This window comes from Epinephelus lanceolatus, chromosome 1 (genome assembly GCF_041903045.1).
Source record: "Epinephelus lanceolatus isolate andai-2023 chromosome 1, ASM4190304v1, whole genome shotgun sequence".
NCBI lineage: Eukaryota > Metazoa > Chordata > Actinopteri > Perciformes > Serranidae > Epinephelus > Epinephelus lanceolatus.
The window spans coordinates 49,056,756-49,074,878 of NC_135734.1; the positions used below are offsets into that span (position 1 = coordinate 49,056,756).

An 18,123-nucleotide genomic window follows, 5' to 3' on the forward strand; every position below is an offset into this window, starting at 1 on the left:
ATCTTCAGACATAAATAGATGTTTACAGCAATTATAGACAGTGGGCCTTATTTCAAGGATTTCAACTCCACTTTTCTTGTTAAACGGTGCATAATCTGTTCACAAATAAGGAGCAAAGGTTTTCGGGTTTTTTTTTTTTGCGGTTTTCTGCAGAGAGTAATGCAGTAAGAGCAGTGATGTCACTGCAGCAAATATGGTGGGCATTATAGAAGCAAAACTAAAAGCTGTAGTTTGAAACTTGACAGAAGAAACAGAACTAAACTTTCAGCTTTTAAAATAATTAAGTTCCTCTTCTCCTTGTTCATAAATGTGCATAGTGTCTCTCTTAATGGGGAGTTTGACAGCAGCTCTGCTCTGATCTCTGCTATTTTCACAGTTTAGAATCATTTTAATATTTTCTTTACTCATGATATATTTTTTTAACCTTTCACAACACATCCATGCCCCTGTGTGTGTAAAAAGTAGAGTGTACGTGTGTTTTGAACCCTCCTATGTAAGCGGATCTTACTGTCTGAAGAATGCGCCATTTATATAGCAGGAAAATACTGCACCATTCTGACTTTTAGGGCTGTCCTTAGAATCCATTTATGGACATTCGAAGCTTTGGAGCTCAGAACGAATTTATTTCGAAGCATTCGACAACGGAGACTCAGAGCGGACTGGTGGAACTGGAAAATGCATATTTTACATCAATAAAATCTGTTTTATCATTATTTTGAGTAACATTGTTGAAGAATGTAGTCGTCTGTGTTCAAGCAGGATAATAGCAGGTCTCCATTGTGCATCAGGCTTTCTATTTCCTTGTCGGAGATTTTTTCTTTTTTAATTACATGATATATAGGCCATTCTCCCTTAACTCACAAGTAAAAAATACCTTTTTCCATTTCAAATAACCAGTGGCAATAATATCCCCGTTCTCTGATTTACTGTGAAACATTTTTAGGCAATTCATGCAAATATCAGACCGGATGACTCCACAACCATACTATTAGGCCTACTAGTTACTACTTACATTTTTCAAGTGATTTCCCAAATTTGTTGTTGAGTTGTGATATGCCAGTTGCTTTTGGCAAATCTGGCACTCTGCTTTCTAGGGGTTGTCGGGGCGTATTTTAAAGTGCAACCACACATCTGATGACCTCTTGGACATGTCTGCCAGCTCTGAGTGCGCGCCTCGTCAGTATCGGACTGGTGGGGGTTAGTGTTGCGTTTAAGGCCTCCCCCCCAAAAAACAGAAAAACAAGCGCCGAAGCTTTGAATTTTTTTTTCCACAATCAAATCCCGTGCCATCGAATGAAGCTTCGAAACTGAGAATTTTTTGGGTCAGCCCTACTGACTTTAGACCAGGTGTTTGTTGGTCAGTAGCACAATCGCTTTCCACTGCCTCAAAATAACAATATGCCAACAGTGCGCCTGACCACACCTCATTTTAAGAACTACATGCCCATGGACACACAGATGGGCGCAAGAACATTTGGTACTTAAAAAACATGGGCACTGGCCGTGAAAATAACCACTGTTTTGTTCTGAAACTAGCTGTGATAGTTGTGCTGGGCCAGTTGTAAGATAGGGCCCTATATTGTAGCCCATATTGACCATATAAGACAAAAATGATTTTAAAACCTGCTTAGGGATAACTTTCTGAGGATCAGAGAAACTTTGACCAAAAGACGGCAGAGCAACATATCTGATCATTTTTAGTTGAAGTAGTCTATAAGTGAAAGATTGATTCATAATGGTACATTTGCAAAAGAGGATATAAGAGGGGGAAATCATCAAGATGCTTACTAATTAATATTAAGATGCTTTTTCGGTAATTTTGCTAGTCTTACTAAAACACAGAGGTTTGATTGGAATACTAATGTAACAGAAAACTATAAACATATTTAAATAGTTAGAGCCAGTCTTAAACTAAATCAAAAACATGGAATAAATCTATGAGAAAATCATTTTAAATTGAGTAACAGTAAACATGATAACGTGTAGGCTATTTGTACTTCTCTCTCAATTTTACAATCTCAAAGAGTATCAGCACCAACTAGTGGGTTATTGTTTGAGACTTCTTCATCAACATACAGTACAGGCCAAAAGTTTGGACACACCTTCTCATTCAATGCGTTTTCTTTATTTTCATGACTATTTACATTGTAGATTCTCACTGAAGGCATCAAAACTATGAATGAACACATGTGGAGTTATGTACTTAACAAAAAAAGGTGAAATAACTGAAAACATGTTTTATATTCTAGTTTCTTCAAAATAGCCACCCTTTGCTCTGATTACTGCTTTGCACACTCTTGGCATTCTCTCCATGAGCTTCAAGAGGTAGTCACCTGAAATGGTTTCCACTTCACAGGTGTGCCTTATCAGGGTTAATTAGTGGAATTTCTTGCTTTATCAATGGGGTTGGGACCATCAGTTGTGTTGTGCAGAAGTCAGGTTAATACACAGCCGACAGCCCTATTGGACAACTGTTAAAATTCATATTATGGCAAGAACCAATCAGCTAACTAAAGAAAAACGAGTGGCCATCATTACTTTAAGAAATGAAGGTCAGTCAGTCCGGAAAATTGCAAAAACTTTAAATGTGTCCCCAAGTGGAGTCGCAAAAACCATCAAGCGCTACAACGAAACTGGCACACATGAGGACCGACCCAGGAAAGGAAGACCAAGAGTCACCTCTGCTTCTGAGGATAAGTTCATCCGAGTCACCAGCCTCAGAAATCGCAAGTTAACAGCAGCTCAGATCAGAGACCAGATGAGTGCCACACAGAGTTCTAGCAGCAGACCCATCTCTAGAACAACTGTTAAGAGGAGACTGCGCCAATCAGGCCTTCATGGTCAAATAGCTGCTAGGAAACCACTGCTAAGGAGAGGCAACAAGCAGAAGAGATTTGTTTGGGTCAAGAAACACAAGGAATGGACATTAGACCAGTGGAAATCTGTGCTTTGGTCTGATGAGTCCAAATTTGAGATCTTTGGTTCCAACCGCCGTGTCTTTGTGAGACGCAGAAAAGGTGAACGGATGGATTCCGCATGCCTGGTTCCCACTGTGAAGCATGGAGGAGGAGGTGTGATGGTGTGGGGGTGTTTTGCTGGTGACACTGTTGGGGATTTATTCAAAATTGAAGGCACACTGAACCAGCATGGCTACCACAGCATCCTGCAGCGACATGCCATCCCATCCGGTTTGCGTTTAGTTGGACGATCATTTATTTTTCAACAGGACAATGACCCCAAACACACCTCCAGGCTGTGTAAGGGCTATTTGACCAAGAAGGAGAGTGATGGAGTGCTGCGGCAGATGACCTGGCCTCCACAGTCACCGGACCTGAACCCAATCGAGATGGTTTGGGGTGAGCTGGACCGCAGAGTGAAGGCAAAGGGGCCAACAAGTGCTAAACACCTCTGGGAACTCCTTCAAGACTGTTGGAAAACCATTTCAGGTGACTACCTCTTGAAGCTCATGGAGAGAATGCCAAGAGTGTGCAAAGCAGTAATCAGAGCAAAGGGTGGCTATTTTGAAGAAACTAGAATATAAAACATGTTTTCAGTTATTTCACCTTTTTTTGTTAAGTACATAACTCCACATGTGTTCATTCATAGTTTTGATGCCTTCAGTGAGAATCTACAATGTAAATAGTCATGAAAATACAGAAAATGCATTGAATGAGAAGGTGTGTCCAAACTTTTGGCCTGTACTGTACATCATTCAAAAGTTTGTAATCTCCTGCCACAAAAGCTTGATCAGGTCCAGTCAGATGGCTTCGAGGACTACACTATATTTAAATGGTCTTTGATACTTTTAGGTCATAGAAAGTCCTCTTTACAAATAGCTGTTGTTTTGTATGAAGGGTTTGTTTTGTATATGGAGAACAAATTGTTGTACAACGGATCAACCAGTCTGAAAGGGCAGAAAGAGACAAAGATCCCTCTGAGCAACAGCTGAATCAGAACAGAGAAAATCATCAGTCATTGTAAAAAATAAACTGGGAGCTTAGCATCAAACTGTGTGCAGCTTTAAAGAGGAACAGGTTCCTGTTTCACTGTCAAGAGTATGCCTGTAACAATTACCAGGCAATGTGTTGGTTTAGCAAAGCTCTTCTTCAGACTTCACAGTAGGAACAGAGGGGTTAGCACTGTTGGAATATCAGTGGAACACACTATGGACTGACAAATCAGTTTAAACCTCTGCAGAGGGCCTGAAGAAAAACACACTAACTATTTAGAGCCTAGTTGCATGGTTGTAGTTCAGTAATGATCAAGGGTCACTGACACTGTTCGGACTGGAAAACAAATTTCACATCCATGTTCCAACGGTGTTCTCCTCTGTGATGCAACACTGTGGGGACATCAAATAAACTGAAGTTTGAATCACTTAATTATCTTGTGTTTCTTGGGCCATAACACTTTCACTTGTATCTTTTGATGAAATATCCATTGCTTATCAAAAGAAAAACATCATTATAACAGCTGATATAAAACTTTTTATCAGTCGTGTGTCTTTATATTTCCATCAACAACATTGACAGTAAACAGAGATAAAGACAGGAAGGGTGATAAATCCATAATGCTGTTCATGTCTAGTTTTTAAAAACCCCTGAAACCATAGTTTACAAATCGTACTTCCTTTGTGTTTCACAATCTAACATCAGAAGCTGAGACATCAGACTCACATCTGGTGTTAGCTCTACAGTTGCTAGAGCTTCATTACAGCCAAAGGTAGATAGTTTAAACAAAACAGTTTCCCAAATTATTCAAAGGAACAAGACACTTTCGGACTTTCAGAGCTGGTGTTATGAGTTCAGTGTTCTTATGGATAATCTTGCATTAATCCGCACAATGACAACAGTGACACAAGAAAGACGTCATGTTAACCTGTGTGTTCATGTTAAACCTGAATAAAAATGAAAAAATAATATTTGTTTTTTTAGACAGGATCCTCAACAGCATGACTTCATCTGTTATTAATACCTTTTTATAGGATTAATCATAAAGTCATGTCTTTGAACTGTCCCTGTTTAAGTTTAGAACAATTTTACTTTTTGTCCATTGAGTTGATTTAAAACTGTACTGTGAGATTCAGGGAAGTGAAAATATCAAATGTCAGCAGGTAGAAAAGCATCACATTGAACAATCCTAAAACACACAGGAGAAAAATTCACCACAGTCAGGCCTGTGTAGTGGAGTCAGAACACAGTTCAAAGCTGTCAGGTAGTTCACAGCAGGTAGTGCTTACCTCAGTTAATGCTTAGAGACCAGGACACCAACAATATGACTCCAGGAAATCACAAACTTTATATGAGGTGTGGTGGCAAATGTCCCTGGACTCCCTGTGTGTGTGTGTGTGTGTGTGTTAACATGTTGAGGTGTTCATGCATACAAGAGTATTTGTTGTGTTTTATAAAAAGTTGCAAATCTACAGTGGCCCCATCATAAATATGGTAAACTAAATGTAAAAGTGTCAGCTTCAATAAACAAACACAGCTTTGACATGTTTAATGTTCAACATATTGGTGACTAGATTGGGTGATTAAACAGCACATTCTCACTCTGACTACGTCACATATAATCTCTTGGTCGTGGACTTTCCATGTTGACATATGACCTGCAAGGTACCCTGGGTGCGTTTGTTGTAAATGTTCTGGGGCACCATGTCAACTTCGGCCTGTAACATGCATTGTGTGTTTACAAAATACACTTCTGTTTTCACAGCAAATGTAGAATTTGCATACAGTTTTCTTCAAAAGAAATGTACCACGTCAGGACAACACCTCAATGTGACATTTTTTTCCTTCAACAACAAGTGTACATGGTTCCTTGTAGCCAACACACCCACATGGTTGGGTTTAGGCATCAGAAGCATGTTTTTAGGTTTAGAAAGAGATACCAGAGTTTGGCTTTACAGTCATAAAGGAAGTGAACACCGGCCTCCCAGGTATAAGTCAGCGGTTGCTGGACCCATCCACCACCCCTCCTGCCGACACCACGTGGACCTTTACCCCCTTAACTAATGTTGTTGTCCTGCCGCATTTCCTCCTGATGCTGCTGGTTGCCATTACACAATAACAGTGACCGGCTGCATATCATGCCGTAAAAGGATGGGTTTTGGTCATTGTCTGATGCTGAATTCATAGCCTAAGCGTCAATATTAAACTTCGGAATGAACCGGGGGGGAATTGTAGCACACAATATTTAAAAAGAAAAAATCAATTTCATAAATTAATTCAGAAATACCAAACTAGCAGTAAACATCAACTGTAAGTATCATTACACTGTTGATATTGTAACCAGTTCTGGGTATTAATGTGTTTGAAATGAATCTGAGCTGCTTTCATTCAGGTATATGAACATGTTTTTCAACAAAACCCTTTTTTTCATTTACATTGTTCACATTTCAGATTGGAACAGATTTCTTTTTTCACTGAACAGATTTAAAACAGTTTTGTAGGACTCAGAGGTTTTTGAGGAAAAACATTTCAACAGTCATGAAAAGGCAAGTGACAAATAAAAAGTATACACAAACAGGCCTGCATTAGCAAAACTATGATTAAAAGGATTTGTTGTTAACTTTTTATCTGTATTAACTGTTTTTATTGCCAATGGGTGAACTGGTTGAAACGCAACATTAAAGAGGCAACAGATAGCATCTTTTCCTAAATAAATCATTATGAAAATAATGTGGGTTGCACAGGGTAGTGGCCACAGTAAAATCAGACTATCAGCGTTTACATAGGTTACTTAGTGGCTTTGCAATAAGCTTCTGCCACCGGGGGCGAAATTTCGCGGAAAAAATCTGCTTTATGGCAGGAAACGCGCCATGTATTGCGAAACTGGTCAGTCAGCCAATCAGGGACTGGAGCTGGTCCTTATGAGGAACTGGCCGGGGCATGAGATAGTTGAGTCACGAGCACAATGGCAGACGGACAAAGTTTGGAGACAAGTGAAATACGGCCTCCCAAAAGAAAAGGAGCTCCTCTGCTGAGGAGGCAAAGAAGAGCAAAAAGGAGAGTGATAAAAGAAGAGGAAAAACAAGAGTAAACCTCAGTCAGGTGTTTAAGAGATGGAGGGAGCTCCGTGACCAAAGAGGCTTCAAAACCCATGTCCAGCTAGCTTTCTTTCTAATGGATCAGTAAGTAACACGGCTAAATGTTAGCTAGACCAGAGAGGACTGTACTGTACTGGCTGCTAGTTCATTCCTAGCTGGCCAGCATCGCAAATCGCTGCAACCAGGGAGCGGGTAGCGAGTGTTGGTCAGCTGACATCCTCGTTGCCATTCTACTGCAGCCCTCGGACAGTGATACCCCCCTCCCTTCCTTCTGTTCTCTTCTTACGGAGGCAGCTATCCACGGACATCGCCCAGCTGAGTTATGCCCAGCTAAAGTGAACACTGGACTTTTCACTGCAACGGCCTTAGACTGAGGAGCATCAAACTCAGTTAACATTAGTCCACACAGCTCTCCCAAGCTGGCCTGGAGAGCAGGGAGATCATGTCGGTCACTGGCCATAAATGTGAGGGCAGCCTTCGCAGCTACTGGGCACCCAGCATCTCCGACTGGGAGAAGTGGAGTAAAATCCTCTCCTCCGCTCCTGTTTGTCTGGTGAACGCCTCTCCTCTGTCAATACACTCTGCCAGCAGTTTAATAATATTGATGCCAGTTGTAACATTTGAATGTTTTAGTAGTAAGCCATGTTCTAAGCAGAATAATGTATAGTGAGCCAGTGACTGTTGAAAAATAACCCCGCTGCGCGTCGGGGTTATTTTTCAACAGTCACTGGCTCACTATACATTATCCCTTATGTGTCTACTGTTGTTTGTACTGATACTGTACATATTGGTAGAATTTACTGTGAGTTGTTTGTACTGGTACTGTGCATTCCTTTTATAATTATTTGCATTACTATTTGTTTTTTCTTCAGATAAATCTGATAATTGTTGCTCGGTCTCTTTACTCATTTATTTAGTAGAGTGTCCACACACCTTCTCATTCTACATATACGTAGAGGTATACTGGTGGCTTTACAGCCTACATTTTATTGATTATCTCTGATCCCCACGCTCAATTTGGTCATTGCGACAGTGCGACACAACACCATTGACGCTAGGTGGCACCAAACTAACAATAAACAAATGCTATCTGTTGCCTCTTTAAGATTGAGACTTACATTTTAAATCATGGCATGTTTCAGAAAAATTATGTTGCCTACATTGGCAACCTGTGCTGATGCTGTCACGGTGTGAAATCTCACATTGCATTAGTAGTAAGCAATAATGACAACTTGATGAATATGATATTGTGTTTTTAACAGACAGATCAGCTGTGTGCAGTTTACTGCCAAGCCCAGGATTATGTCTGCAACATGAAGGAGATCAAGATGCCTTTTGAAGAGGTGGGAGAGGTTGAGTGGCATACTGTTTTTTTTTAATTATTATTTTTATGAAAGTTCATCTGTATTTTTGGAATAATGAGAGGAGAGTTAGCAGAGTTAATCACTCAAGAAAACTAAAACTCCACCATCCTGCTCACTCAGAAATATCACCATAGCCGAATCACATCAAGAGTGATTGGGACTGATGGTTACTATTTAAACTGCGATTAAATATTGCAATAAACATTTTAGTGGAACTGCTGATTAATGAAATTGAAATGAAGAGTTATCCAATTGACACCTCCTTATTTCACTACAATAAAGGTGAAAACTGGCTGAAAGGATCCCCAGAGAGCTGAAAGTTTCTGGTGGGTAAGTGACCATTGCTAATAACAAGCTAGGCTACTTGCTGTTTGCTCTTCTGTATGTCATTTTCAGTAAATATAACGGCATAAAATGTGTGCTTTCTGTTTTTACAGTAATATTATAAACATAGGAAGATATCAAGCAGGCTACTCACCCATTTTATAAGTGGTTACAGGTTACAGCTTCAGTTTGACGTAGAGGGCACAGCTGATAGCTACATGGTTTGTATACATGACATAACAGAAATACATATGTAAGGGATTCAGTTTGGACAGAGAGAACTGTTGTAACTTGAAGCTTTGCAATCATCAGACACAAGTTTTATGTCAAAATGTTCTGCTGAGGAGATTTTAGTGAGTCCCCTGATAAATTCAGTATACCTGTCTGGTACAGGGTTTGGCTTTGACCGTTTGTACACCGGCCCAAGTCTTAGAAATTGTAGTTTTTAATTTGGACAGAGTAAAGTCAAAGAACTCATCAGTTTTAGGATCTGACTCCAAGTAAAGTTTTTCAGCATTTCTTAAATTATACTCCAGGAGCTGATTCTTTCTGTGGGGTTATTTTCCACAACACATACCTTTTCAGATATCTCCTGAAAGTCTTGTCTCGTATGCCATAGATGATGGGACTAATAGATCGCGGCAGGACCTGTACAATAATGTAACAAGCGAACAGGGAGTCTGAATAATTCTTAGGGAACGCTTGCAGCAAAACCTGTTTGAACGGGGGTTCTACATATGTTGCCATACAAAGCAGCAGCTGAAACCCATGGAGGATGATTGTGTTTCTGGCCTTTGTAGCATCTTTGCTAGCTGTTTTTGCAGTGAACAGAATTCTGAGGTAAGTGTAAAAGATAGTGATCCAAACCAGAACTAGAAACACTGAGTACAAGATATCTCTCTTCTTGATGATGAGGGGGTTTGGGAAGACAGTTTGTGGAACACAGAAGACTCTGGAATGAAAGAAGTCCTGTGGTTCTGTGGCCAAAGTGAAGAAGAGATCAGGAAGAGCAGACAACATGTTCGTCACCCAGATTAAACTGATCAGCATCAATGTCCTCTTGACCGTACAGATATGCGGGTGGCGAAGGGGGAGACAGATGGCGATGAAGCACTCCACCGCCATGCAGGCCAGGTTCAGAGGGCTGTTTTCAGTGGTTAAGAGTGCAAACAGGATGAAGATGCAGCAGATGGAGACATTTATTTTGTGGAGAACGTAGCTGATGACAAACAGGATGATGGTCACCGTCACTTGGATCGTGTCGTTGACCACCAGGTGGATGAAAAGGATGTAGCGTGGATTTATGTAGAATATCTGGAAGGTGGGAAGAAAAGCACACATGAGGGGAAAAATTATTTTAGAAAACCTAGAGCTTTAAGTTTGAAACAGGGACACCATGCTCATGTTTTATCGGGCATTTCAAATACTTGTGCCAGTTGTCAGTCATTTGCGTTCAACAGCGACATTACTTAGCTAGCTGCTTAATACCTGAACACAATAACATTGTGATTTCATCTTAACAACATATTAATGGTTCTGCTTGTCTGGTACATCAGTCCCCCAGCTCAGCTGCTGCATCCACTTTCATCTGTTTATCCAGGGCTGGGTCAAGGAGGCAGCAGGCTGAGCAAGGAACTTCAGACCTCCCTCCTCCCAGAAATACTTCATCACTGTTGATGCGGCACTAAACTGCCTATCCATCTCATATGCAGACACAGCTCTTACGTTGGTTGTACAGGGACCAGGTGGCTTGTAACACAACCCCGGTACCCTGTAAACATGCAGTACCCCCAACAGGACTCCCAGGGGGACACTGTCATAAGCCTTTTCCACGTCCACAATTCACATGTAGAGTGGACAGGCAAACTCCCATTACCCTTCCAGCAACCTGGTTCACTGTTCCACAACCAGGACTGAATCCACATTGCTCCTTCAGAATGTGAGGTTTGACAGTCGGTCAGAGCCTCCTTTTCAGCACCCTGGAGTAGACTTTCCCAGGGAGGCTGAGCAGTGTGTTACCCTGATAATTGTTGCACACCCTCCGGCCCCCCTTTTTTTTTAAAAAAAATGGGGACCACTACCCCGGCCTGCCACTCCACAGGCACTGTACCTGACCTTCAGGCAACACTGAAAAAGTGTGTCAGCCAAGACAGCCAATCAATGTCCAGAGCCTTCAGCATCTCAGGGCAAATATTGTCCACACCTGGAGCCTTGCCACTGAGGATGTTTTCAACTACCTCAGCGACCTCTGCCAGGGATATGGACCAGAGTTCCCCCGAGTCTTCAGACGTTGCGTCCTCTACAGAGGATGGGACGGTTGGGTTCAGGAGTTCCTTGGCCCTACTTCCCTTTCCTGAGGCATTTAATGGTTTGCCAGAACTTCCTCAAAGCCCATAGAAAATCCTTCTCCATAGCCTCCCCACCCAAGTTTTTGCTTTAGCAACCACCTCAGCTGCAGGCCTTCTGGCCAACCAGTATTTGTCTGCTGCTTCAGGAGACCCCTGGGCCAGTTAAGCCCAAAAGGCCTCCTTCTTCAGCCTGACGCCCTTCTTCACCACTGGTGTCCACAAGTGGGTTCTTTAGTTGCCACCAGGACAAGCACCAATGACCTGACCACAACATTTAGCAGCCACCTCCACAATGAAGGCTTTGAACATGGACCACTCAGATTCTATGTCCCAAACCTCCCCCAAGATGCATGAGAAGTTGTTCCCGAGGTGAGAATTGAAGACCTTATTGACAGGGGCCTCAGCCAGACATTCACAGTTCACCCTCTCTACACGTTTGGCTTTACCAGGTCTATCTGGCAGCCCCCCGCCATCTGATCCAACTCACTACCAGTTGATGATCAGTTTACAGCTCTGCTCCTTTCTTCACCTTAGTGTCCAAGATATACGGCAGCAGATCTGATGATACAGCCACAAGGTGGATCATCGATTTTTGGCCGATGGTATTCGATACCAACTACGGGTCAGGTGCTCCAAATTGCTGTTTGGTGCACAAGCAGAAACAACAGTCTGAGACCTATTCTCAGCAACTCACAGTCACATTGAGACGACCCTCTCGTTTCCTGGGGAGAACTCCAACACATCAGTGTTAAGTTGGGGGCTTGTGAGTTTTTCCACGCCAACTTGGTGCCTCTCACTCTGGTCAACCCCAGAAAAGTTTCAAAAGTGCTACACACAGTGCCGTGTGTAGAGGTGAGCCCAGCCAGCTTTGCTTCCTTCCCTGCCAGATAAATGATGTTCCACATCCCTGGAGTCAGTCATGGATGCTAGGGGGCAGCGTGCCTGGGTTCCCGCCCCTGCCTGCCACCTGGCACACACTGCAATGTGCTGGGCACTGCGAACGGGCTCCATGACCCAAGGTCATATTTTGGTGCACGCAGTAGTATACAGAATACCCAGTATGTAGATTGATGTACATAATATGGAGCCAAAGTTCACAAGCAAAAATTCCTTCTGGAAGCTTTTGGCCATGCGCAGTTTACAAGATAAAGCTCAATGAGCTGATTGGCGCGTGAGTCAGTCACACTTTAGGGACTGCAAATGAAACTCCCGAGCAGAAAGACCCACGGCTTCCAGGTCAGATAAAACAGCAACAGAGAGGGTGTTTTGTAAAAGATGAAGATGGTGTGTTGGCGTTGCTCTACTGTTGTAGGATTTGTGAATTGAAAAACATCCACCATGTTAACGTACCTTTGACAGCATCACCCACACATGCCTATGATCTGGATGAGGACAAAGCAAACTGTATTTTGGCTTAAAGAGCAATAGATGTTTTTCAGTTTTATTGCCTGTTCAGGCCTGTTTTCATTTGGGAAAGTGTTTGTATTGTGTGATAAGTCAGTGTTTGAAATGTTCTTTGTTTTTATAATTATAACAGTGGTGTGATGGATACGTCACCTGCTCCTGATTGGTTAGGACAAAACAAAGCAAAAATAATCCCACACAGTAAAGAATATGAGCATGATGTTTCTTTTTCTTTTATCTATCTATATCTATATCTATATCTATATATATGTATCTAAATATATATCTATATATATATATATATATACATATATATATATATCTTTACATACACACATACATATTTATATATATACATAGCGGCTGATATCTTCCTCAGTAATTCATTATTACTTCCTACATGCCAAATGAATATCAGACCTGGTGTTTGCAGAAGGTTTGAATGAGGCCTCCATTGATGTAGTTGATGAAGATCCCGAGAAGCACAACCATCACATTCTTGGTCACAGCTTTAGTGAGGGAGTCTCGAGACTGTACAACCACAGTCACATTGGCAGATGATGTGTTCATCTTTCGAAACTGAAAAGAAAAGATTAAAAAAATCTTCAGACATAAATAGATGTTTACAGCAATTATAGACAGTGGGCCTTATTTCAAGGATTTCAACTCCACTTTTCTTGTTAAACGGTGCATAATCTGTTCACAAATAAGGAGCAAAGGGGCAGAGAGGTTGTATTCAGGTGCGTAATGGAATGATATTAACACTGCGGATTCAACAATTGGAGAAGCTTGCAGTTTTCTGCAGAGAGTAATGCAGTAAGAGCAGTGATGTCACTGCAGCAAATATGGTGGGCATTATAGAAGCAAAACTAAAAGCTGTAGTTTGAAACTTGACAGAAGAAACAGAACTAAACTTTCAGCTTTTAAAATAATTAAGTTCCTCTTCTCCTTGTTCATAAATGTGCATAGTGTCTCTCTTAATGGGGAGTTTGACAGCAGCTCTGCTCTGATCTCTGCTATTTTCACAGTTTAGAATCATTTTAATATTTTCTTTATTAATGATGTATTTTTTTAGCCATTCACAACACATCCATGCTCCTGTGTGTGTAAAAAGTAGAGTGTGTGTAACAACAGGTTCCTGTTTCACTGTCAGGAGCACAATAATGCCTGTAACAATTACCAGGCAATGTGTTGGTTTAGCAAAGCTTTTCTTCAGACTTCACAGTAGAAACAGAGGGGTTAGCACTGCTGGAATATCAGTGGAACAACTATGGACAGAAAAACCACAGTTTAAACCTCTTCAGTCTAACCACTGAGTAGACTGCACAGGGCCTGAAGAAAAACACACTAACCATTTACAGTCTTGTTGCATGGCTGTAGTTCAGTAATGATCAAGGGTCACTGACACTGTTCGGACTGGAAAAACGTATTCAAAATCCAAATTCCAATAGTATTCTCCTCTGTCATGCAACACAGTGGGGACATCGACTAAACTGAAGTTTGAATCATTTAATTATCGTCTTCTTTTTGGGCCAAAACACTTTCAAGTGTAAATAATATATTTGGTTCCTGATTTATACTGTTTTATCTCTTTTAAAGTGACCATTGATTATGGAAAAAAAGAAAAACATCATTATAACAGCTGATATATAACTTTTTATCAGTCGTGTGTCTTTATATTTCCATCAACAACATTGACAGTAAACAGACATAAAGACAGGAAGGGTGATAAATCCATAACGCCCTTCATGTCTCGATTTTAAAGCCCCTGAAAACAGTTTACTAATCATACTCCATTTGTGTTTCATAATCTAATATCAGAAGCTGAGATGTCAGACTCACATCTGGTTAGCACTAAAATTATGAGCTTCATTACAGCCAAAGGTAGATAGTTTAAACAAAACAGTTTCCCAAATTGTCTGAGGGAGCAAGACACTGTCGGACATTCAGAGCTGGTGTTGTGAGTTCAGTGTTTTTATGGATAATTCAGCATGAAGCCCCGCAATGACAACAGTGACACAAGAAAGAAGTCCTCATTTCATCGTCTGATTAAAAGCTAAAAGCAAATATGTAACTTTTGTAATAATAATAGATGCATTTACAATCATACAATTGAAGTTTGATAGTGAAAAGAACAAGAGTTTTTGTTATTTGATGATTTTGTATATAGTTTTTGTACAGTCTGTACACTTGCCAAACACTCATAAAATTCTCACATTAAAGCTGAGTTAAAATTCTAATAGCTATATATTACTTATTTTGTTTTCAATACTTTTTTATAGGATTAACCATGAAGTCATGTCTCCTTGTTTTAGTTTGGAACAAATTTCTTTTTCGTCCATTGACCTGATTTAAAACTGTGCTGTGAGAATCAGGGAAGTGAAAATATCAAATGTCAGCAGGTAGAAAAGGATCACATTGAACAATCTTAAAACACACAGGAGAAAAATTCACCACAGACAGGCCTGTGTAGTGGAGTCAGAACACAGTTCAAAGCTGTCAAGTAGTTCACAGCAGGTAGTGCTTACCTCAGTTAATGCTTAGAGACCAGGACACCAACAATATGACTCCAGGAAATCACAAACTTTATATGAGGTTTGGTGGCAAATGTCCCTGGACTCCCTGTGTGTGTGTTAACATGTTGAGGTGTTCATGCATACAAGAGTATTTGTTGTGTTTTATAAAAAGTTGCAAATCTACAGTGGCCCCATCATAAATGTGGGAAACTAAATGTAAATGTGTCAGCTTCAATAAACAAACACAGCTTTGACATGTTTAATATTCAACATATTGGGGACAAGATTATGTGACAGAAATTGTAACAGGAAATTTGAAAAAAATAATCAACTGTAAGTATTTTTTCAGTGTGTTAATACTTCAAAAATGGAGTCTGTGATTTTGTAGAAAGATCACTGATAATCGAACTCAAAATCCAAACACATGGGGCGTCGGTAGCGTAGTGGATAGTGCTGGTGCCCCATGTACAGAGGCATCGCCTGTAGTGGTCACGGGTTTGAATCCAGCTTGCGGCCCTTTGCTGCATGTCAGTCCCCACTCTCTCTCTGTCTCCCCATTTCATTCTCTGTCCTGTCAATAAAGGCAAAAAGCCCATAAAAATAATCTTTAAAAAAAAAATCCAAACACGATGTGACATTACATCAGTAACAACCACACTTATTTTGAGCCAAGCTGTAATTGTTTTTTTTCTAAACCTACCCACATGCTTCCGTTGCCTAAAGTTAAGGAAGTAAAAATAACTTTGAAGTGTTTTACATATGTTATAAGTTTATTTAAAAAAAGACTATATCCATGTAACAAGCAGAAACTATACATTATCTGTGAAAACGAAAGTGTATTTTGAAAAGACACGTGACAAGTGTAAATTGACACGTTGTCCTTGAATATCTAAAAATGATGCAGGAAGCTTCACATGGTGCTGACGAGTTGGGATGAGAACTTGTTGTTTTAACACACCATTAGTTAAAGAACTGTTAATTTCTTCATAATTTCATTTTCCAAAACAAAAATTTACAAATTCAGTCAGAGTAACTAAATTATGACCAAACATACTGTAGATTCTAACTCAGAGTAAAGTCAAACAAACAATCGGTTTTAGGATCTGACTCCATGTAAGGGCCCGTACACATGGCATGTCTATAACCGTCTGGAAAACACAAGGTTGGGAGCTGGATGCTACTCTTGTTCCTACTCTGTGCAAACTTCCAAGAGTATGGAGGCAGGTTGCATCTAAGGTTGCTCAGCAACCACATCCAGCAGTGTATCATAGCCTTTTTTTAGTCCGCGGGACAGATGTAGAGCTCTGGGTAGCCCTGCACTAAAATGATCTACTCCTTCTCCAGAGTCATCTATAGTTAGCTATTTACAGAAGAAGGGAACGATATCTGCCGGCTATGGTTAGTTGTTCCTTGTCAAATGACATGCAGTGCGTGCTGCTGGGTTACAGAAGTTGAACTCTCATCTCAAAGTGCAGCATTGTTCTGGCTTTTGAGCACGCCTGGCGGGTGTCTACATAGAAAACAATGGATTTAAGGGTGCAAAAAATACGCCATGTGTACGGACCCCTAATGCTTTTGAAAGTTTTTGAAATTATTGAACTGATTGTTTCTGTGGGCTCATTGAACAAAACACATACCTTTTCAGATACCTCCTGAAAGTCTTGTCTCGTATGCCATAGATGATGGGACTAATAGATCGTGGCAGGACCTGTATAATAATATAACAAGCGAACAGGGTGTCTGGATAATTCTTAGGGAACGCTTGCTGCAGAGCTTGTTTTACTGGGGGTTCTACGTATGTTGCCATACAAAGCAACAGCTGAAACCCATGGAGGATGATTGTGTTCCTGGCCTTTTTAGCATCTTTGCTAGCTCTTTTAGCAGTGAACAGAATTCTGAAGTAAGTGTAAAAAATTACAAACCAAACGATTACCAGATACACAATATAGGTAATATCTCTCTTCTTGATAATCTGGGGATTTCGAAAGGCAGTTTCCCTGAGACAGAAGACTCTGGAATGAAAGAAGTCCAGTGGCTCTGTGGCCAAAGTGATGAAGAGATCAGGAAGGACTGACAACATGCTTGTCACCCAGATTAAACCAATCAGCATCAGCGTTCTTTTGACTGTACAGAGCTGCACGTGGTGAAGGGGGAGACAGATGGCGATGTAGCACTCCACCGCCATGCAGGCCAGGTTCAGAGGGGTGTTTTCAGTGGTGAAAAGAGCAATCAGGATGAAGGTGCAACAGACGGAAACATTTATTTTGTAGAGGATGTAGCTGATGATGAACAGCATAACAGTCAGCATCACTTGGATCATGTCGTTGACCACCAGGTGAATAAAAAGGATGTAGCGTGGATTCATGTAGAAGATCTAGAGGGTGGGAAGAAAAGCACATGAAAAAAGTAAAGGTTTGTCCTACATTAAATGTGGAACTGCAGTACAAAAATACCAACACCTGAATCACTACTTCAAAACAGCAAATATCAGCTTGGTGATCGCATTAACTTTATGTTGGTGTCAGTTTTTACAGTCTCCTTAAATCATTTATATGTGGATACCTTTAGAGCATAAATAAGGGTTGAACAGCATGACAATATGTATTGAGAGGCAATATAAACTCTGAACTCTGAACTTGGCTGAAAAATTTCTGGGTGGAACTCTGTGAACTTTGGTTCCACATCACGTGCATAAATCTACATACCATATACTCAGCATGTGGCTACTGGCACTGAACAGTGACTCATGTATTGTATCATTGTATGAACTGTTGAAGCCCTGTCATGAATCAGGACTTCCAGTATTTGGATTATGTAGCCTGGAAAAGACTTGAATCAGCAGTGTATACCTCTTGCAGCTCCTGTTTGCAAATATAAGAATCGGATCAGATTGGGAACAGGGGAGAAAAAGCATATTTCTGTAGTGCATTTGATATTTGTGTTTACGTGTAATTAAAGGAAAGTCATACCTGGTGTTTACGAAAAGTGTGAATGAGGCCTGCATTGATATAGTTGATGGAGATGCTGAGAACCACGACAATCACATTCTTGGTCACAGCCTTAGTGAAGGAGTCCCGATATGTGATAACCACAGTCACATTGGCAGATGACACGTTCAT

At 40.7% G+C, this 18,123-nt stretch overlaps 2 protein-coding genes across 2 annotated transcripts; both read right to left on the reverse strand.

Annotated features, from left to right (window-relative positions):
* Positions 1 to 9,261: 9,261 nt before the first annotated feature.
* LOC117256883 (odorant receptor 131-2-like) lies at positions 9,262 to 13,058 on the reverse strand. The gene is made up of 2 exons (XM_033626622.2): positions 12,909 to 13,058; positions 9,262 to 10,050 (listed from the first exon to the last, which is right to left on the reverse strand). Exons 1-2 carry the CDS (start codon positions 13,056 to 13,058, stop codon positions 9,262 to 9,264), a joined length of 939 nt encoding a protein of 312 aa, XP_033482513.2.
* A 3,537-nt stretch (positions 13,059 to 16,595) lies between these two features.
* Positions 16,596 to 18,123, reverse strand: LOC117256882 (odorant receptor 131-2-like). Its single transcript, XM_033626621.2, has 2 exons — positions 17,974 to 18,123; positions 16,596 to 17,378 (listed from the first exon to the last, which is right to left on the reverse strand). Exons 1-2 carry the CDS (start codon positions 18,121 to 18,123, stop codon positions 16,596 to 16,598), a joined length of 933 nt encoding a protein of 310 aa, XP_033482512.1.

Bases quoted from the DNA above. Each gene is read 5' to 3' on its own strand.
- LOC117256883 (XM_033626622.2), bottom strand. From the start codon at position 13,058: ATGAACACATCATCTGCCAATGTGACTGTGGTTGTACAGTCTCGAGAC. The intron at 10,051-12,908 runs GTCTGATATTCA...CCCACCTTCCAG, and splicing joins AAACCTTCTGCAAACACCAG to ATATTCTACATAAATCCACG.
- LOC117256882 (XM_033626621.2), bottom strand. From the start codon at position 18,123: ATGAACGTGTCATCTGCCAATGTGACTGTGGTTATCACATATCGGGAC. The intron at 17,379-17,973 runs GTATGACTTTCC...CCCACCCTCTAG, and splicing joins ACACTTTTCGTAAACACCAG to ATCTTCTACATGAATCCACG.